This window comes from Centruroides sculpturatus, unplaced genomic scaffold, assembly GCF_000671375.1.
Source record: "Centruroides sculpturatus isolate CEXI.00-Female unplaced genomic scaffold, Cexi_2.0 scaffold330, whole genome shotgun sequence".
Classification (NCBI taxonomy): domain Eukaryota; kingdom Metazoa; phylum Arthropoda; class Arachnida; order Scorpiones; family Buthidae; genus Centruroides; species Centruroides sculpturatus.
Genome location: NW_019384592.1, coordinates 244,706 through 268,212, shown reverse-complemented (window position 1 = coordinate 268,212; position 23,507 = coordinate 244,706). Strand labels below are relative to the sequence as shown.

The following is a 23,507-nucleotide window of genomic DNA, read 5'->3' as shown; positions in this document are numbered from 1 at the left end:
CATTCCGGAAATAGAATCCCAAAATTATGCAAAAGTAGGTCGATAATGAAAGTCTGTAAAAGATTTTGTTTATATTAAAATAAAATATAAGAGAAAAAGTAGAGCAAAATTTTGCATGTTGTGAGTCAATGACACGATGTCACGAAGTTTCGACCTCGTCAAAATACTGTTTACGTAAGTATTCTTGTGTAATGAATGTCGAAGGGGGATCGAATGAATGACAATATTAATAATTGTCATTCTTTATAACTTGGAGGGGATGAGAATTAGGAAGAGCATTTTTTAAAAGCGAGAATAGGTTCTACAAACTTACGAGTGAGGCTGTTAAATCGATAATGATCTAGTTAAATTTTTAAAGATAGTTAATTGCTTATCTACCATACACTTCCCCCATATTATAAGTGCGCCTACCTCCATTCATTTTATTAATGTCTCGTCTTAAAATATCACGATTCAAAAAATTCGTGCCCTTATAAAACTAATTTTACTATATTACACTTAAGAAAAATGATTAATAATCGAAGGATAAAAGGTTTTTTTATATGCTGTGCATGATTTTTTCATTAATTTCACTTAGTAAGAGGCATTAAACTTCTATCCTTCTCAGGTCAGATAACCTTGTCACTTGTTACCATCACCTAAAATCTAAATTTCTATTAATTTTATGCCTGCATTCATTTCATTTTTATCTCTTTTTACATATTAAAATATGTATACGGTACATAATTTACATATTTCATACAAAATGAAGGATTAAATTACAAAATTTAGCCCATTAGAAGTATGAAATAAATCTAGAACACGTGTAACTTTGCACATTAAAAAATGCAAATATGTTAAAGAAAAAGTGTTCTTTAGTATGTTTTACACGCTAGATCAACATGGAAACTCACTTCTTCCGTACAAACCATAAAGAAAAGAAGAATATAAACAACCCTTAGATAATTACACTTATTTAAAAGTAAACTATAGAGGTTAATGATCGACCAGAACAATTTCGTCAGAGACGAAAGTGACTCTTGATATTTTCTCATTATCCTCTGAGAGGTGAGCAAAAAATTAGAGAGGTTCCTTTATCGATAAGCTCAGTTATATGACATTTTATTAAACTAGTTTTTCTGAAGATACGAGTTAAAATAATTTTTTAAAAATAAAAAAGAAATTATAAAAATTTGATGGATACGTTCCTGTTTTGTAAGAAACCTCATAAATCTTGAATTGCTCTAATACTCATGAAATTGATAAGTATAAAATGCCTTCAATAGCCCTTATTTTATGTAGTAAATTGTCATGGAATAGCAATTATTCTACTTCATTTTCTAACAATAAATTTCGCTCTTAGTTGTTCTTAGAATTATAACAGGTGAAACAGGTGTGTCTCTGGTCAACAATAGACTAGATAAATCGTATTTTACCATAACAGGTGGGGAGTGAAACGTATTGTATTACTCAGTGTTACACATTTTATTGTATAACTCAAACGAGTTTTCGATATTATGTAACATAAATATGAGGGCACGTTTTAAATTCAATGTAATATTTGTCTTTGGATATAGGTCCTCTTGTTTATTCTGATCTTATTTTATAGTGTTTAAAAGATTTTTTAAGTAGAACACAACGGCTATTATCTTATCAACCACTTATTAATACGGCGCAACACGTCTAATTACTTTGTACGGTGTTCTTTGAAGGATTTTCTAAAGATTTATAGTGTAAAATAGCGTTTTAAATTATTTTATATTTTGTAACACGTTGAAAAAAATCAATTTTGATCGTTTCTGAGGTATAAAATTAAGGATTAAGGCGTGTATAAAGCGGAATTCATCATGCATTCTCGCGACGTTTCTAGTGTCAGAATTCATTTCAATGGGATTTTCTCATAAATAATGGTATTTTTTGAATTAATAGCATGTCTAGAATATGGAAAAAGGTGAAGATTGAGTTTGTATGATAAAAATTTACATTTATTACAAGGCATATGCAGATACAGTACAGCTACAAGCGATGCATACGATACAATAGGATAAATAGCTACTCACTTCTCAGAAGCAAGCGGATGCCAGAAAAATACATAGAATAACTTATTTATATATATATGTATATTTTATATAATTATACTACAAATATCCATAGTCCCTTATAGTCCTTAATATACGATCTTCTTTACAACTGGTCCGGCATAGACGGGTGCTACAGCCTTAACCACTGGTCCTGGGTATGGGCCATAGGGATGGGGTGGGGGTGGGGGGTAGTAAGGTGCTGCGGCTACTACCTTCTTGACTACTGGAACAACGGGCTTAACGTATACTTTCGGGGGTGGTGCGGGAGCTGGGACTGGGTCTGCAACAACGTTGACAGCGGCTGGGTTTTGGTTGGCGGTTCCTGGTTCGTTGGTCTTAACTGTAGCTCTGTATCCTAATTCATCAGCAATGTAATCTACTTGACGGTAGATGCCCCAAGGATCGACGTAACCGTAGCTTCCTGTTACTCCACCGGCACCATCACCAGTTTCCTGTCTGTGTTGCTTGCTGCCAAATTCATCAACGGTTTCATATCCGAAATCGTACGGTTTGGGTTTCTCGTACTGTACAAAATTAATATAATTCATTGTCTAATTATAAGAATAAATCTTTAAAATTGCTTAAATTTAAGCTACTATTAACTATCGAAGCGCATTGATGATGATCCTCAACATCTTAACCATACTTACATAAGGTGCAGGAGCGTAGAAGGGTTTGGCTACGTACGGTGCCGGTTTGTAAACCACTGGTGCCTTATATAAATATCCTGCCAAAGTGTAGGCAATAATGGAGAATAGCACGGCTACCTAAATAATTGTAATAAAATCGAAGACATTAAAGTAAAAGTTAATTGAATTGAATTCTTCAACTATCCCTTCAGATTGAAGAGAGCTGCTTACCTTAAGCATGTTTGTTGTTGGTTGTTTGCTTCGACTCTGAGCTAACCAAGAAATCGTCGGCTTATATAGCGAAATCCCGAATTTCTGCACCTCCCCTTACCATTCGAATTTGCACCCTCCCTCTTCTCCTCCCTTGCCTAGGGGTACGGCTCGGTCTATGAAGGGTGGAACGCGCAGGATAAGAAATGTGTGTCACCTCGACCCTGTTCCAATGACAAGTGACAATGAAAAAAAAAGTATGACATCTCTAACTAGTCATCCGTTTCGTGGAAAGTGACAAGCTGAGGACATAGTTCCGAATCCTCCCCTTCTTTTTTAATTTTTAATTTTTTTTTTGCGCGTGGTATCTTTTCAATCGGCCGCATACTTTCACCCAGAACAAACAATAGATCCAGACAATTGCAGAAGTAAAGCAGGGTGTTTCCTCTCCACCTACTAGTGGGTAAAGGTGGGGTAACATCGGAGGTTGCCTCGATTAACAGAGTGTAAATGCCTGGTTAAGTAGGCTAAAGAGTGCCCTTAGCATTGCTCGGAGGCTCGACAGAGAAAGTTTGTGTTGTAGGGATGGTGATTTATGTGATTTGGCTTAAGATATTCATAGCAAATTTACATTCCATCACATCTTTCGACTCATAAATTTAAGCAATCGTAAAGAATTTTAATATTAATAATTATGTCGGTAACACCTCCGAATCGATTAAGAATTGTTAAAATAATTTTCTATGAAACCAGTCATAAGATTAATTAACATTTTTTCTGTGATTTTCCTTTGCTAATTTTCGGGTAAAAGCGTTTAAATTTAAATTAAACGCATAGAAAAAAAAGGGGGTGAAAAATTCCTATATGGAATTGCATACAAGGACGTGTGTTACAGAAAATTGTGAAATATCATTTCAAAATCTGTAAACAATAGAAAATTCTCCAGACGAAGGGGTTATGCAACCTTCTGTTACAAAATATTAGTTAATTTAGAGTTTATTTTCCCATGAATTAGCTCTTTCTTCCAAAAATTAGCATCAGTCTCGCGCGTGTTTGCTCGGATAAACTTCCTCATTTTCCGGGAATTTACAATCATTTTTAAAAGGAAAAAAATCTCAGGAAAAAAAGGAATTATGCTTAAAAGTCTTTAATATCTTTATTTTATTTTATTTTTAAATATTAAAAAAATTATAAAGCATAAAACAAGCCTGAAGGCACTAAATTTTTTATCTAAAGCATGCATTCTTATAGAAGCGAGCATCTTAAAATGCTTCTAAATTACAAATGAAAGCTTGTCTTCAAATATTATATAAGAAATAACAGCGTAGTATTATACAATATTTGAAAACACAAGACCGGCCTAAAGGTCAGTTAACCGAGTTTCAATGCCTGTGTTTCAGGTAGTCTGTGGGCAAAAATTGCAGGTGTACCCGGATTTAGAACGGCGTGTTTTTTTTTTTTTTTTTTTTTACAAAATTAATAAAGGTACAGTTAAATCATTTGTGTAATTAGTTAATTGCAGCCGAGTTTTACGACGGTTAACCGATTTTTGGGCCACCCTATGTTACAAGAGATTGCATCATCTAACTTGACCTTGTTATAGTATTAATTGATCAATCGATAACAATAGAAAATGAATGGTTTCTGAGATGATAAACGTACGACTCATATTAGGGCCTGAGAGAGTTGGAATGGGGCCCAGACCAGTCTCCGAAAGACAAACAATTATATGGAAAAAACAAAAAAAATCAATATTTTTTTGCCATTTATCAAAAGAAGCTTTACGTTAATATATTCTGAGAAACTTCTATGTCCAAGGCCCTAGTAAAAGACCATACTAATTGGCCTATTCATTTATCATTCGATTCACGCGCCCAGTGTCTTTACACGACACGAATCGAATTTAGTCATTTAAAAAAAACTAAATTCAGGGGCCCCTCCTAGTCGGGGGCCCTACTAAATTATCCTACTGACCCCGTCCTTCTTGTCGTGTTCATTCTCATTATTCAATTCGTGTCACGCTTCTTTACGTAAAAGACAATTACGTGGGCCCCCCACGTATACGAGGCCCTATCATAAAGGCTTGCCGACCCCCGGTACGTAAATTACTCTCAATTTTAATATATTCAACGACCAAACTTAATTTGCCAATAAGTAAAAAGGGTTTATAAGTTTGTATAAAGTTTCCATCGCTCGTGAATTAACCTTTAAGTGATAAAATAAATAAATAAATAAATAACATGTTTGACAAGTTAAATTGTAATTATTATTTTCGTAAATTAAAGTCAGGAGGGTCCATTAATATATTAATAACGTAAAAAACGTGGGCGACATTTGAATAATTAAAAATTTCGACGAGAGTAAAAAGGAGATCGAGCGTCATTTAGATGCTTATGACACGTTGACACATTTGACACTGCATAATGTTTTAACAATAAATTGTGTTCAACACGGATTGTTCTCTATGTTTTCTTGATAAGAAGATATAATTGAGATTATGAAACAAAAAACTACTCATTATATCGGTCGAAGGATAAACGATTGTTTACGTGGGGGAGAGAGAAGTGAAACAATGTGGCATTTATGCGAAATAAAAAACAAAAAAATTTAAATAATAACAATAAATTGTAAGAATTGATATTGTTTTATTATATTTTATAAATTATTCTTTCTCTTATCGCATTTTATCTGATCAATATTCTTATATTGGAGACGTCATAGAGGATGCTGCACGTGTGATCTTCTTCATCCCTTTCTGACTTTTTTTCTCGTGCATTTAGGATGCGTACGTGTTCTCGTGCATCTTACGTATCTATTAATATAGTTTACGTGTATAAGGATGAAATATTTATGCTGTATTTATGTATAATTCTAGCAGTTATTTAGTATATTCACCTCTTTGTGAGATACTGTGTTTGTTTGGGGTATTCAAACTTTCATATTTAATAAAAGGTATGCAAGAAAGAGTGTAAAATTTGCTTTACGTATGCAATTTTTGCATACGTAAAGCAAATTTTTATTTAAAATTATATTTTTACTAATTTAAATTATATTTTATTGCATATTGCATGCTTTCTTTCGTGTTCTTTTTTTATTTTTCGTTAAATATTGGAGTTTGAATGTCTTTTGTTGTTTTTTATAAGGGAATATTGTTAAGAATAAATGTAAATTCCTTTATATATAATCCGCCAGAAACTTAAGCATAATAATTTTAAAATTATTATACGGTATTTCAGAAGTTTTAAACAGAAAAAATCACCGTAATAACGTTGCATAATGGCACATTGAAAAGAGAAAACTGTGAGAATTCTGCTTATGATTTAATAACAGAAGCGCAATCGATAAAAATACCTTTTATTTTATTAAACGGATTGAATAAGAAGAATTGCATAAGAACCAATGTCCTTTAACGAAGGTCGTTAACATGGGTTTACGACCTTCAACAATGTCCTTTGAGAAAGAGTCGCGGCTTCTCTACTCGATACAGAGAGTTAAGACAGATGAAAAAATGCGGGAAAATTCGAAATTTCTGTAAGAATGACCATATTTGGATAGATTATATGCAAATTAAGCAGTCCGGTTACTTAAAAGTGATTAATAGCTTAGGCACCGACTCCGACCTAAATAATATTTTTGCTAGCAAAACTTGAACACAATGGTTATTCGCCTATAGACTGCTTAATGGACATTTGTTTGGGGGGAAATTCTTTTTAAAATAATTTCAAATTCGTGAATGGTCAAAATAGTAGCTTTGCTCTATTTAAAATTCCGATTTCTGTATAAAAAGTCCATCAGAAAAGCCTATACTTTTGTAAGAGAGAGAATAAAAGTGCTGTATGTATGAAAGGAGTGATTGAACTTACACAGGAACCTGATTAAATGTTGCTATGAGCTCATATAAAATATATATTTACCATATTACATTACATTTTCTTTAATTTAATGCAGAAACCCATCCACATAAACATAGCCTGATAAAATAACTAATGCAAAAATCACTGATAGAAAGGTTAATTTGGTCAGTTGCTGGGCTTATATCGGAATTTAAAGACATTTAAGAAGTTTAAGCTTTAATTTTCTTAAATTTAGAGAATTAATACTCAAATGTAAAGCTCGCAACAACCCTCAACTCAATCATTAATCTTAAAGAATTAGGGATTGTTGCACTATACATTAAAATTACAAATGTTTAAACTCTTGCACCCTTCCCTAATTTCATATTAAATATCTTAAAATATTATCTATAATTAAAATCTATAAAGATATTTAATTATAACAAAATATGCAATTAAAAATGCAACACACTTTTCCTCATTGAAAGAATCCCACTTTCAATGAAGGAATTGAATTAATTTGCATAATAATAATATGTAAAATTCAGGAAGAGAAAACTTCGTATTATAGCCTAATTCTACTCATATTGTTCATAAATCAGCATCAAGTCAAAGATCCCCCCGAGGAAAAATTTACATTATTCTATGGGACCGAACACATTGTGAGTTCATGAGTCAATTCGTGTAGGCAAGGCAACAAGCAAACTCTTTCTCTACGATATTTAGGTTATCTTTATGCAACTTCCAATTCGCGTTTACAAGGAGAAAACAATAGAAAAATCATTTTCAAAAGGATAACAGCTGATAGAACGGGATTTCTTAAGAAATTTTTTGAAAATATTCCCAGTAGCTCGGTGGGAGCTCAGGCAAATTTGAATTAGGAGGAGGCCACACGTACAGTGTCGACTTCAAACAATTTTCTGTGGAGAAATTTTTGGGAAATTCTCGTCCGAGTTTCTTTGACGGGTGTAATGTATGGCACCATTGCACCCTGCTCCTGAACCGTGCCGGCAATCAGGATTTCTAGATATGGCCCAAATTTAAATTTCGATATTCTTATTACAATAACGAGTTTATAAAACGATAGGTTTGGAGCCTCCTGTTGATGGAGGGCCCCTTTTTGCTGAATATTTTCCAAACCTCAGATGCTCTACTTAATATCGATCCATCCATCATTATTACACCCGAGTGAAAGTGAGAACTTAAAGGTGAAGTTATGGGGTATTATTTTACTCTATCGATAACCTAATTAGATATAAAATTAATTTTCCATTCTTCCTTTGTGAGAATTAACAACTTTCACTGGAGAATTAACCTTGAATCCTTTGGAGTTTCCTCATCTTTTTTTTTCCTCATTAGCTGCGGGCGTATTGTTTGTTCGCCATTTTTTAAAAATGTTGTCATTCCTCCAGGGACTGTGACCTGTATTTATTTAATTTTTCGATCACGCCCTCGAGTTATACTTCATCATCGTCAAATATATAAGCTGAATGAATTAGATCGTTTGCTCGTTAAATTGAATTTCTCATACTTTAATAAAATTTGCACGTAGAGAGTATAAAGTGTTATAATAATAAAAAAGTTTAAACATGCTCTAAAATTATTTAATGTAGTTTTGCAGCTTTATATTCAACTGTATACCCAGATAAAGGGACGTGCCAGCAACAGGGCCGCATAACACATAAATTAAAGCAGTAATTTAGGGCCTCAATATACAGAAATGGTAAGTGGAGAGAGGACCTGTTATATTTCACAGCTTATAGCTTCAAAATTTTAAATTCGATTGTAGTCAGCAGACTCAAGTTTTGGAACCGTTAGACATAGGAGGGTCTGAAAATTTAGTGTTTTTTATGGCTTTTGGGGAGAAACAATCGCAGATTTCTGGCTACTTCGAGCCCCTTCTTATGCTCCATTGCAATAAATGACGTAAGCGTAATTGTAACAAATAGTTACAAGAATTTTTTGGTATGAATTTAGGAGTATTAATTAAAATTTTCAATACAACTGTACTCAAATTTAGAATGTTTTAATTAAGATTTGGTTGATTGCTATGAATAGGTAATGCAACACACGAGAGCAATCTGCCAAGGGGATGCCTTGAGGGAAGACTTTCGATGGAAAACTGGCCTCTATCTAGGTGTTAGATACATAAAAAAAAAAAGTAAACTCCACCCGGGCAGCCCGTTGGTCAGGCGCGAACCACGACCAATGTTGCGGTTTAATTCACAAATATATTCACATGCCTCTCTATTTGGACATATACGATCGTATCCAAGTAAGGATATAACATATCAGATGATTGTTGTGCCCAAAGGAACATATAATCCACATAACACGAGCCTAGATTGTCTAAATTTTCAGTTGGCTAGCATCGTATTATAGGTTACATACAGGCCCAATTTTCGCTTATTTATAAAGAACCAGTCCCACTACGGAGTCAGTATCATGAATTAAGGCGGAAAAAAGCTCCTATCAACGATAAATCATAAGGATCCACATTAGATTCGAACCTGAATCCACCAGCGATAAGCCGATAGGTTACTTGGAAGCCATGTTAAAACGTAATCAGTGAATTTTTTAACCCCTCGAGGAATTCGAGCCCGTTACGAACGACCTTAACAAGGTCGTAGAGAGACCGCGCCTCATAAAACTTCCAATTTCAAAACCATAATGGACATTCCAAGCCTGGGTGTTTACTAATGTCCTACATCCAATCGAGGAAAGTTCAAGAATAACTGAGTAGAAAAAAAGAAAAAGGAAATTAATCGTTTAATTTATAGAAATACTAAGCAATATATAAAACATCTTTTTAGACCTAATAATTAGCAATTTATGTCCTTTCATTGTTCATGTGACCTAAATCCGCGATTCACGTTTTTATTAAATTCAACATCTGCCAGAAAATTTTTATTATATTATTATTATTTAATTAAACATTTAAAATAATCGAATAAAAGAATAATCAAATTCGGCATAAAAGAAATATTATTATTTTAAAATGTTAATTAGAAATTTTTGAATAGCGCTCCCTATTGATGAAAATGTTAAAAGTTTATTTCCTCATTATATTTTAATTCAAATTAAAAGAAAATTTTTAATTGCATTTATAATTTTATTCACTCTTAAACATTGTTTCATATTCAAATATGTTCTTATTTTATTTTATTCTATTTTTAAAAAATATTATCGTCTGTTTTTTTTTATTTTTAATAATTGTTTTTCATATATTACGCTAGATGGCGACGTCGCCATTTTTACGAATAGGCCTACAAAAATTTATACAGTATATATATTTCTTAAATTTAAATAAGTTTAATAATAAAATATTATTTTTGAATTTAAAACTAATTAATTACAGTTAATAATATTATTATGTATTTAAAGTTAATTTATATTTTAATTTTTTAATATTTTTCATATATTATAATGTCATTTTTAACGATAATTAAAAATTTGTTTCTATTTTTTACTTAGTAAGCAATTTAAGTTTTTTTAAATAAAACAAATATAATATTCTGTAAAATTTTGTAAATATAATCTAATAAAATAAACAGAATTTAACATTCTAATAATAATAATAATAATAAAATTCCTTTTATGGCACGGAATTTCATCTAAGTTTCGGGGTTTCCGATTCAAGGCGGGATTCGAACCCAGAATCTTCACAGAATCTTTGCAATTTTTCAAAAATTTCAACATGATTTAAATGCTTCAAACTCGAAATTCAATGATTTTTACAAGTAATTTTTATTAAATTACTCATATAATTCACCTTTCTTTCTCATTCGTCATCTAATTTGATCAGGTCATACATATATCAGTAAGCACTAGTTTGGGGCTCTGAGCCACCAATTAAATTAATTTTGACAAATACACACTAATTTTACTACTAAAGATTACAATAAAGTAGAACATTACAGTTGGTTGGACATGTCCTCAGGAAGAACGGCTAGTCTATAGAGCCAATATTATTGGAACCGGACCAGGAGGAAGGCCAAGACTCAGGTGGAAAGATGACGTGACCGCGGACTTAAAACGATTGGAATGAGGAGAGGAAACGGTAACAATTTGAGACGTATGAAGAAAAATTGTAAACGAAACCTAAGGTTTAAGCGGCCCTGGAAGTAGGTGAATCAAGCAAATATCAAAATCATGCAAAGATTCTTGGGCTTGGATGCAAGAATAAATCGAGATATCCTTATTTAAGATAAGAATATTATTCGGATTCTGATATTTTTAAAGAGGTCTTCACAATAATTTACCGCCCAAAAGTATGCATGTAAGTATGGCTCTAATTCTGATAGCCTCATTACAGATGAGGCGAACATAGCGGGCAAAATTGAGCCTACTCTAAGCTAATAAATACATTTAAATTCTCTATATTATGATTTTTTATACTGTGAGCTTTTATATTTTATAATAATCTATTGATTAATATAATTTTAATAGTAAGACATAATATTTAAGTTATAAATGTAGGCATATTGATAGTACTGTAGACGTTATAGATGATTAATAAATCATTCTATAACCATTTATAATGTTGATAATAATGAAAACAACAATTCCTAGATTGATATTGTGTAAACAATGTAAAAATCAAAATATTTAACTAAATAACATCATTTAACAGAAAACCATTTTGTATCGTTGTATCGAGATGGCGATATCTTTTATTGTTTATTGTATATTTTATATTTTTTTAAACTTGTATTTTATAAATTTCATTGTCTACATAACCTACTTTAACATATTTTTACCGTGATAAAACAAATTACTCTTTTTATAATAATAATAATCATAATAGTTTTGACCTTTCTATCACGATTCTCTTTAACAAGCTTAGGTTAATATCAATACTTTTATGTATTGTTTATGTGTATCTTATGCCACTTTCTAGCTCTTTTTAAAGTAAAATAATATAAAATTCAGGCAAACCTTTTGCTTATTTAATTAAATAATCGAATTTTAAACCTTAAATTTAAAGATTTATCTATAAAATTTAATAATTTAAATATTCGCGAATTAAATTATGAATACATGAAAATACATTAAAATTAAAATTTTAGTAATATCTTAAATGGTGTTAATTATAGAACTGAACACAAATTTTTACTAACAATCAATTTTTTTTCTTTTTAATGGTAATGCAACAAAACAAGTGCTTTACACAGTTAATATTTCCAGGCGACTTGACAAATTACATACATAATGCGAAATCCCGAAATGCCTCATACCTACAGCAGCAGAAACGCTAATGTAATACCCCTTTAAAGATGGCATCTTGTAGACATTGTGCGTACAACCCGCATAATGCCCTCCGATGAGGATTCAGCTTTCTTCCTGAAGAGATATGTAGCAGGAACTATTTCGACCCTACTTATTTAATATGCTGGCCTTCTGATTCCTCCCGATGGTGATGGTGGTCTTCTATGTGAACTTGGGGGTGGAACGTATCCACCTCCAGCTTTGGTATATCTCTCTTGAAGACCGGCTGGGGGTGGTTGGGCGTCGATGCTGACGTCAGCTGGGTTGTCTGCGCCTACACCCGGTTCGTTAGTGCGAATGGTGGCTCTAAATCCATAAGCATCTGCAACGTAATCCACGTTTCTGTATACTCCATTGGCGTCGTAGTAGCCATAAGTTCCTTTTACGGCTCCGTTCTGGTCACCCGTTTCTTGACGGTACTGCTGATTGCCGAAGCCATCGTCTATGTTGTAATTGAATTGGTAGGGTTGGGGAGGGTACTGCAATGCATAAAAACAATTTTAGAGATCCTGCGATAGTAAAGCAACACGTTGCTATGTAAATTTACTCTCATACGTTCTCATCTGGGCGAAAACGTCCGGGTTGAGGAGGTCTATAACCCCCGCCAACATTAGTTGCCGCTGCTGGTTGATAGTTATCACCGTAAGGGCTTCTAGCCGATGCGCAGATTACAGTGGCTAAAATAAGGCAAATCTACAAAAAAAAAAACAAACAAAAATTTAAATTATTACTCTAAATCCTGCTCCAAATGTAATTATGAATTAAATTTGGAGCACGATTAAAGTTAAACCTGGATTTGGAGCACGGTTTAAACTTAGTTTTAAGTTTGAAATTAGCTTACCCAAAACATCTTTTAAGGGTGAAGTATCGAATTGCACAAATCCTCAAATTTTCGAGAAGACAGACTGATGCTTCGAGTGATGAGCAGCACTTTATATAGGGCTCGGATGACGCAGGTATCATCATTACCGCCTTCGTTTTAGGGATGGTTTTCTGGAATGAAAGGGGGAAGAACCATCTCCCCATGTTGGAAAACTGGGTGACAGTTCAGTTTACTTTCCCCCCGCAAGGTCTACGTCATGTTGAAGACACGCCTGTGTCTGCGCACGTCTAGAGACTTATGCGATATCCAACGAATGTAGGCCATTTGGTGAGGTATGTGAGAATTGGAGAAAGTTTTCTCTTCCAGATAACTAACCAGTTTTTCTTCACTTATATCCTTTTACAAGTAATAACACGCTTAATCTAATGTCTCGGAAAGATAAAAGCGAATACAAAGTCCCAAATAAAACTATTTTCTTCATTATTTTATGATTTTTATCAATATTCTATGCACGATTTAAGCAATGTTATTGTGGTTAATTTAATTTTAATATGCTTAAATTACTAAATTTATACCGTATAAATTTATTACCAATTAGTTTTAAGATATTATTTTAATTTTTTTTACAGAGGGAGAGTGTGGCGATCGGGCAAAAAAATGACTTCTCAAGATTTCTACACCTTCGGATTGGGGGAACCTGAAACGTCCAGGGGGGATTTCTTTATTCATGGATATTGCTGTGTGGGGGCACGATAACTCCTGTGTCTTTTACCAAAATTTTCTGAAATTTTGCAGGGAGGTTTGTGTACTAGGGGGAAATGTTTCTACAAATTTTCAGAAAAATCGGACCATTGGTTAGGGAGGTATGGCCCATCCCCTTAATATCACCCGAATCAATCTGAAGACAAATGTGATGGTAGCAATTATTAGGGTTGAAAACATATAAAAAATTTAGGGGAAGTCCAGCAACAATGTTGACAGCATTTTTAAATAATGGTATCAGATGGGGAAAGTTTTCTTGTGTCTGGTTGAAAGAGTTAAGGCGTTAGTGACGTTGCTGTAACGCACGTTACTTAATTTGTATGAAATTAATGTAAACAACGTCTGCAACTCTTTCCAAATTTTCCGTTTACCTAAAAGCAAAGGTGAGTCATCTATCATCTGCAGGTGTTTTTAATCCGTTCCCATACAACACCTGTTTGTTATTCTCAATCCATAAAGTTGGCTCAAAACAGAGCGTATAAAATTTCTCTTCTACACCAATTTAGAATGCTGTCAATGATCTGTAACCATTTTTTAGGTCCCATTTTTTAAACAAAAACCACAAAAATTACAAGCGAAATTTCATTGAGAGGTTTCACTTTCAATAGATGAGGTGGAACGTGGAGCGTGGGTTACAAGGACTTTCAATAACCTTATAACCTCATGAATTGTAGAAAACCGAGCCGGATATTAAAACTGATAACTAGTTGTCAACATTAGAAATATTTTAAAAGCACTTCCACCCGAATGGAGCAGCTCTTAATGGGTGGAATTTCTACTTTTTTGATATTGAATACAAGGCGGCAAAGGTTGCATTAATAAAGAATTCAAAGAATATTTGAATAAATATATAATTTAAAGTATGATATCTAGTTTAGGAACATCTCTTTCAAGGGTTTCCACATTTTTATATATAATTACAATGTATTAAATATATAATTAATTGTATTTTTATACAAATTTTGCTTAATTTTTATTAATATCTCGTCATTATTCTAATCTCGGGCACGGGAATATATTAAAATATATAATTTAATATTATTCTCTATTTATTCATTTTATCTATTTAAGTAAATAATATAAAATAAATAATAATAAAGAGTAACTATTATTTTATAAGAAAAATTTTAATATACTGCTCTGAAGTACCACCACATTGCAAAACTTAGTATTTACTGTATTAATTTATATATTTATTATATAATCGAAAAAACTATTATTAATTTGATTAAAATTCTTTATTTAAAAAAAATTTAAATAAATAAATGAAAAACTACTTAAAATTTCTCAGCACGTCATAAGATTTGTTGTAAGCTGCTCCGAAGCACCTGTACATTGCAATGCCTAATATTTATTAAATAATTTAAAATATTTATTGTATAACTAATAAAAATGATCATTGTATTTTTCAAAACTTTATATTTTTCTTAAACATTAAAAAAAAAAGGAAAATTTACACCAAAAAAAATCTCTCTGCACCTCACTCTTAAGTTTGCTCATACGAATTCACGATTTTGCTCCATTTTTCTACATAAATTACGTCAGTGTTACGTCATAAAACGTCTGACCTCAAATGATAACGTGGGTGGAATTATATAAAAGTTAATTTTCGACAGAAATTAGAAGGACCTTGCTCACGAAGTACAACTGACGATCCTTGCACTAGACGAATGGCAGAATACCAAGAGAAGATGTTAACGTGAAAGTGAAAGGACTATCGATTTCCAAAAAAAGGAAAACGGCCACAGCTCTCGTAGGTGGAAAGCGTGCTAATGTGAACGAAAGATCGTGCATGGGTGCAGTTGAGTGTTTTAAAATAAATTAACTAGGACCAGAACTCCCCCTATCATTACGCTACGTAGAACAACACAAGATTATTTTTTTTCGAGAAAATAATACTGGAAAAAATATACAAACCATTATTCACGCGAAATTGTAACTAAACTGTCATAAAATGAAGATAATTTTACTATGTCAATGCGTTTTTATTAAAGTGTCAAACGAGAACATGAAGACAAAAGAGTTGCAAAGAACCGTGTCCACTGTCTAACACTACGATAACCTTTCAGGATATCCCAATTCATCTGACACGCTCAAACTTCCAACAGAATTAGGTGAAGTAAAGTTGATATTTAAAAATGCTAAACAAGTTTTTTAAAATAGAAAAAATAAATTTTCTGTACGAATTTATCGCGTAGAAAACTAAGGAATTCTCACTTTTCTAGAAATTCTAAACATCCAATTTGCTTATGAAAATAACCTTCGATAACGGCCACCTCCCAATAACGAACACCTCTAAATAGCGTCCATTTTTTCAAGAGCTTCTTTAAAGCAAAAAAAAATTGCTCTAAACAATGGCCATTTTTATGTCCTCGTCAGTGGAGATTCCACTGATTTAATTTTTATTAATTAAATATTATATTTTATAAAGAAATATAAAAAAACTATAACTCGTACGACACAATTGAAACAATTAAACGGTAACAGGAACGCAAATAAATTACTTTGCAACACGAAGGAACTTCAGAGCAGCTTCAGGCCAGAGAAATGCCTTTTGCGACATTTAATTTATGAATCGAGGCCTCTTATTGATTATTTTTTTTACTTTCACTTATTCTGAATCATTTCTGACATCTTAATGACAGACGAAGACATCATAAATTATATTCTTTACAATAAAAAAAAAACAGCTAATAAGTGAAATGCACCAATAACCCCCTTTCCACTTCATTCTCCTTTTTAAAATATTCTTACATTAAATCAGCTTCGTTACACTTAATTCGCTAGCAATTCTGGATCTAAAGAGCCCCACTGAGTCGAAAAGTAACCATAAAAGAATTCCATAATGGAAATTTAATTATGTTTAACCCATTAAATTCGAAGCTGCTTAATGCCATTCAATGGCTATATTTTCTGGCGTTTGGGAGCGATTCATCATTTATCTTCATTAAAATTAATTGTGACGATGGGGGGAATTTTTTCCCGAATAAATTTCGAATTTCCAAAGTACCATTCTCGTCACACCGGTGTCGAAAGTATAAAAATGGGTGGGAGTGATCGACTATATTTAAGTGTACTCACATATTTGACCTTTGACCCCCTAAACACCGCCTGCTCGTTCTTGTTCCCAATAACTGGTTATTGTGGGAAGCTTTTATAAGCTTCTAAACCACATCTGTTAAGTAAACCATTTCTTTTTATTATAAATAAAATAACAGCTTACGCCATCTTCCCTCCTCTTTACGTACAAAAGAGTCTCTCGTGATGTAAAACCGAGATGATGGAGTGTTTAACGATGTCTTATGAATCTTTACTTGCTCCTCAGCTTAAATTATACTTCAAAATAACGCTTCTACGCTGTAAAAACACCGCTAAAGTGTTCTATTCAAGCCATGTCTTCCGCTGTATCCACGAGAAAAGAGTCGATAAAATGGCGCTTTTTAGTAATTTCAGCTCAATTGTTTGAATTTAAACCATTAAAAAATATATTTAATTATAGTTGAGATTTAATTTTATTAATTTAAAGTTAACTTTATAAGGTTTTTTAACTTTCAAATTATTATTTTTTAAATATTTTTTATTTTTTCATCCTCTTACTTCAAAACGATGCTCTTGAATGTACAAAAATGATAAGCGGGATCAATTAGCATACGACTTTTAAAAAATCTTTATAATTATTTTAATTTATTAAAAAATAAAATTTTTATACATAAAATAAACAAAAAATAAGCCACAGATTAATTTAAAAATGCTTATTTTTGTATTAAAAAAAAGTAGTTTAAACTAAAATAACCAGTCGAAAAGTAAGAGAATGGGAGAAACTCTTCGGGAAATTCCAGTCTATAAATTTTTATTATATTTTCTTTTTAAGCTTATTTAAATTTAAAAATAAAAATTACTTAAACTATAAATTTTCTTAGTCATATATACAAAGATATTATCATTTTTTCCCTCGTAAAACAGGGTTTATCCAACTGAATAATGGCAAAAACTAATTTCACTTTCTATAAATCTTCCCTTTGTCTGCATAATTAGATTGCAGGATGCAATTTACATTTTGAATGTTGTTGTTATTATTATTTTTACTTATTTTTTCTTGAATTTTAAATGTTTCGTGATCGTTTTCTCCTTTGTATAATTCATATTTTATCATGGAATGGATCATCGATAGATTTCGCTACTGTGCGTTGTTCATTTGCATATTCGTGAATCATATTTTATGGAGATTTTTATCGATTCTGTATATTTAATATGTAAATTTGACTTAATTATAATTGTAAATATTATTTACGTCGATTAAAATCCGATAAGGATGCGCTCAATAATGATAAATCGTCAGAAAAATGAGTGAAATTTCGCTTGTTTTGTTCGATTTTAAATCAAAATAAATCATATTTTTTATTTTGTTTTAATATTTATCGTTAAAACGACACCATTTTTAATCTTTTTACCTCGGTTGTTAGTAGAAAAGTGCAGAAGAGATACCCCTAAGATTAGCAAAAATGATCTGTTAGGGCATCTTTCTCGCACTTCACAAGCCAAAAATTCGTTCTTGTACGAAAATAAAGCCTTTAAATGCCAATTTTATATTATAGTTTCCAGCTGTGCCAATTATTTTAATGCTAAACTTAATGCTAACATTTGGTACCTCACCCAAGGGAGCATCTCTCCCTCGTCATTCTAAATCCAACAAATTTGTACAGCTCAATTAATTAATTAACTATTACTTATTTATCATTAAAACGACGTGATTTTTAACTTCTTTCCCTTCTGTTGTTAATAAGAAAAGTGCAGGAAATATACCCTTAAGATCAGCAAAAATAATCATCTCGGAGCAACTTTCCCGCATTCCACAAGCTATAAATCGGTTCTTATATGAAAATAAAGCGGTTAAATGTCAATTTTATATCACAGTTTCCAACAGTCGATATTAATTCCCAGCTAAATCGAAGATGGGGCATATCACCCCAAGATGGCATCTCTCCCTTATTATTCTAAATTCGTTAAATTCGCACAGCTTAATTTATCTGTCTACAGCATTTTTCGGTTAATCCTACAAGAAAATTCAACCGGAAATGACCACAAAATCCTCCACGTTTGCAAGAATTTTTCCCCTTTTTTCCCCTATCCCCCGTATAATTAAAAATCCATTGTCGCACATAAAAACCAGTAATTTAATCAAAAATCTAATAAAAGGAATGTGTCAAGCAACACAGAATTTCTTCTTTCCCTTCCCCCGATGACAAAGCGGAATTACGTCCTTGATTTCTTATATCATTCTGCAGTGTCGGGGGGGATGTTTATAAGGGTTTAAACTGAAACTCCACCTTCGAAACACGATTCTTTAGCGATAAAACATACAATTTGTTACCATAACCTCCTTTCTTTCACGAAAGGGCGCGGCCCAATCGTAGTATAAAGTCTGAAACACTGCATCATCCATGTCCTAGTTACATTTGGCCATTTACAAGAAATATATCACTAGAAAAATAGGGACGAACTTTACCATTTTCTAACAAGAAAATGTGCAAAATTTATACGTTTGTCACGCTCAAAAACGATTTTCGTGTTTGCTAAAACGTTTTTAAAACCCTTTACTCGTGTTTTATCTGCCCTAAATATTGTTATAATTTATTTATCTTCGATGTAACGATGATAAATCTTAAAGATGTTCATAAAATACGCAAATATTTATGGATAAACCTTAAAAATGTCCGTAAAATCCGTAAATATTTATGGATATATCTTATAAAAGCTTGACAGTATAGTGTATATTTTGTTAAGTAAAGTTTTGTGCGTGATATTAAGAGTATACACGAATGCTGTCACTTAACTTGATGGATATGTTAATCGTTATCATGTTTACAATATTTTCCGCATCACACTTAAATGAGTTCAGGATAACAATGTCATTTACTTCACCTTCCTATCAGTAAGGATCCTTCCTATACAAGAAAATAAAATCATGAATTTTAACACAATAAACTGTAAATTTTCACAGTAATTTATTCACAGAATATGGAAATAATCGTGTTTTTTCACGGTTTAATCCAGTTCTTCACTCGATTCATCCGGATAATAGGTAAGATGCTAAATGTGTCATGGAGAGGTGAAGGGATCAGAAAATCCGAATTACACGAGAAAGGCAGTTAAGAGGAAAGAAAATTTAAAAGAAATACCCCGGAAATAAACTCCCGAAAGGTTTAACTAATTGAATTAACACAACAAACTCTCACGAAGTGGCCAACGTTTTTAACTATGGACGTCTTTCTGGTCACGTTGGTTATTCTTTGACCTGTTTCAATACAAAAACTGGTTTTTTAAAATTCAAAATAAATATATATATGTATATTTCTTTCTAAATTAATCTTGAATAATATAAAAATTTAATTCTCAAATCTGATAAGAAGGCTTTAATTTAATTACAGATACAAAAATCTAGCTTTTACGTGTCGAAAAGTAAGGCTTAAATTGATTTAAGATTCGAAAATTAAGGTTATAAATGTTTAAAATGAAATATTTTTAGTGTTTTCTTACATAAAATCCATTTATACATTCGTTCCTTAAAGAAAATTAATTATTTTAACACGTTTAATCGATCTAACCGTGTATAACGCGCACTTAAACAGCTAGCAATGACGTTGAAAATGAATGTTTTAAAGCAGTATTTCGACACATTTTTTAAAAAATTCAATAATTTATTCCCGTAAAAGACTAATTAACTATACATAAAAATATTTATAAACTACTCAAAATACTTATTTTTAAAAAAATAATAAAAAAATGGTAGCTGAATAGGAAGATAAATTTGTTTTTTGGTCGTTTTATAAGGTCTGTTCTCGTTATAACTCATGGCTCTGTTGTAATTATAAGAATTATCCGACGTAATATCCGGCCAGGGGGTCGTCGGAGTAAAGGTGACCGTGAGAATAAAGTGTTCTTTGATCTAACTTGTGTATAATTGGGTATCGCGGGACGTGACCTTTGTCAATTTTTACGATTCTTGACAGTTTTTCTTTGTCCGCTTCCGCAGGTTTCGCTCTGGTTATACGTTTGGTAACCGCTCCATTTGCTGTGGCACTGGGTTCGAGTACCAGAGCTCGCGGTTGAATTATCTGCAGAAATATGGGCCTGTATTGTAAGGGTCGAAAACCACCAAAACCGAAGACTGGACGGTATATCAAGGGCGGTGGAGCTATAGGCGGGAGACGTTTATTCGGTTCTTCCTGACGAAATTGTACCTTGCTGTTTCCGGTTTGTAAGGTATAACTGTATTTTATGTTGCCGTAGGGCTGTAAAGAGAAAATTCATATATTAATCATCCCTTTTGACATGTAGATTAATTGGTATATAAAGTTACCATTATTATAATTAATTGATCGTAAACTTAAAATTATACAAAATAGCCTAATTCTAAATAATTATTTACGTAATTTAATACATTTCTGAAGATATTTTCGAGTTTTATACAATAGAATTTCATTTACGTAACGTCGAAGACTTTACTATTTTATCACGTTATACTAAAGTTTAATTTGTAGTTTTATCAGCGTACAATTCTGTACAAAGGCTTTAATTTTAGAGGCCAAATTGTATATTTTTTATAGATTTTTTTAACATGAAAAGTAAAAATCGAACACGTTATTATCCAGAAAAATTGCTTGTAAATTTGTAGATCGCGACCTACTGGTTGAGAAACCTTGAACTATATAGTAAATATCTATATACTTTTTTATACGTATTTACAGAACTTGATCCTATTTATTGCTTTTCGTAAATTTTTATGTGTCATAAAACCTGTAAAAATATGAAAGTTTGTAGATTTTATAGATTCAAAAGCGGATATTTACGAAGTAAACTGCGCGAAAAATCACTAACATTTCAACCCTTTTTAAGCACCATATCTCTTTCTTAAGCAAAACCTTGCATAAATTTCTTCATTATTCGTATGAAAAATCTTCTAAAACATAACAAAATAACTTTTATTAATTTCTATAAACAATAGAAACTGGCGTAAAGGGCGTAACAATAAATTAAAATATCACAGATGCACAAAAGAAGCTCTCACGCATCAAAACAATAGAAAATGTATGTTAAATCGGTTGCATATTCACTCACACCTCATCATACGCATTACACTCACATTAAAGAGGAAGCTACCGTTTTCTCAGTAACAAAAAACCTTAATTTTGACACATGTAATTCGAGTTATAGGCCTAAATTTACATGTCTATACAATGGGAAAGATAGGAAGAGGCAACGAAAAATCCCGTGTTATTTTAGTCCCTAATTTTCCAGATGTAGATGCGGGCCAAGGCTGTTAAAAAGAAAGTCGAAATCACGCGGCAACAAACGATTTCCCCTTTGTAAATTTCACCCAAACCCCACCTTAATTTCCCACGCTGCCTGTTTAGGGGTGAAGTTCACACGTAGGAGACAAGAAAATGGGTTAAAAATAATCGAGACGATCGATTATTATCCTTACTTCATTCCCATAACGTTCATTGTTTTATTTTATTATTAATTTTCGTGTGTTTGTGTGTTTTTTTTTTCTATCCTTGGCCCCGCACCGACCTACATTAATGAGGTTACCTAAAACGTCGCACGTGAACCGGTTAAGAGCGGTGAAACGAACGTTAAACACGGGATATTTTCCCTTCTAACTTTCGAAAAACGTGCGAAAATCCGATCCTTGAAGTGTCTCGTGAAGTACCGAATTTCGTACTACGTTTTGGGTCACGTGACGGGCGCGTGACGTCAGACATGAGTAAAAAAAACACGGTGGGGGGAGGAAAAAACGCTTTCTTTAAAAAGTCAATCGTGAGAAGGCGTTGTTTAACATTACGCCTTTTTTTGGGCGTCGAAATTTCCTACGAACATTGCGAAATTTAACTTTGTATCGTGTTTTTGTATTCTAAACCCGTTAATTCGAATGGAAGTAGCGAAATATTTTAAGTATTTTTACTCCCTGGAAAAAAATTTATATCGTTTGCAGTTCCGTCGGGGAATTTTCTGCCGAAATTTCATGCGAAATTGCGAAATTCTGCACGTTTTACGAGGTTTAAACTTTATCCCGTTCCACAGGATCGATTTCGACGCCCTAAACTTCATCCTGTAAATGATTTTCGTGAACTTAAACCCGTTTTTTAATTCTTTCCTTTTTAATTATTACAGTTTTTAGGGGTTAAAATTGCGTAATTTGGCGTTTTTTTGGACTCGGAGACCTCGAAACGTCGAGAAATGCAAAAGATTCGGAGGTTTTTCCTCTAATGTGTATGGGGGTGCACGAATTCTTCGCCCATTTTGAAGCGTAATAACTCCCGTGTCATTGGTCAAAAATTTCCGAAACTTTCCACAGAGGTTAAGGAATTAGGAAAATTTTAGAAAAATTCAACCATTAATTCGGGAGATATGGCCCCTTCTGCTTGATATATCCCGAACCAATCTGAATACTTTAAAGGTGATGATAGCAATTAGTATGGATGAAAACAAAGACTCGATGACAATAATGACAATAAAATTACTTAAAATCATGTAAAATACAACCCCGTATTCAAATTACTTCCGTTTGGTAGAGCCCCAGACACAAACGAGCCCCAAAATTTCGTTTTTTGTGTAAAAAAGCGATGCAAATTCTGTTTATCCGCTTTACTTTTATAGAATTTGGGGAGGAGTAAGGCCTCGTAGAGTTGCAAGACCTCTCACATCTCTCAGGCTTTGTGTAGACATATTTTCTAGAAAATTAGAAATATTCTCTAAAAATATAATAATAATACTCTATAATTATTCAGTAGACATTACAGGAAAGACCGAGATTTTTCTAGTGTTGAGATGTAGTGTAAAATGTTCTAAATTTGCTAGACTTTCCTTAGTTTTAAAGTAATTTCCCGAGGAAAATGTCACGAGTATATCAAGAACCCTT

The 23,507-nt window shown here is 32.4% G+C and overlaps 1 protein-coding gene across 1 annotated transcript in view; it reads right to left on the bottom strand.

Moving 5' to 3' along the window:
* Positions 1–23,507, bottom strand: part of LOC111624796 — a 48,598-nt gene that overhangs the window by 4,098 nt on the left and 20,993 nt on the right. Inside the window, exons 5-9 of the mRNA XM_023367747.1 lie at positions 20,584–20,877; positions 12,556–12,693; positions 12,126–12,479; positions 2,711–2,827; positions 2,156–2,584 (exon numbers count right to left, since the gene is read on the bottom strand). Coding sequence (XP_023223515.1) covers positions 2,156–2,584; positions 2,711–2,827; positions 12,126–12,479; positions 12,556–12,693; positions 20,584–20,877 — 1,332 coding nt within the window. The remainder of the gene's footprint in view (positions 1–2,155; positions 2,585–2,710; positions 2,828–12,125; positions 12,480–12,555; positions 12,694–20,583; positions 20,878–23,507) is intronic.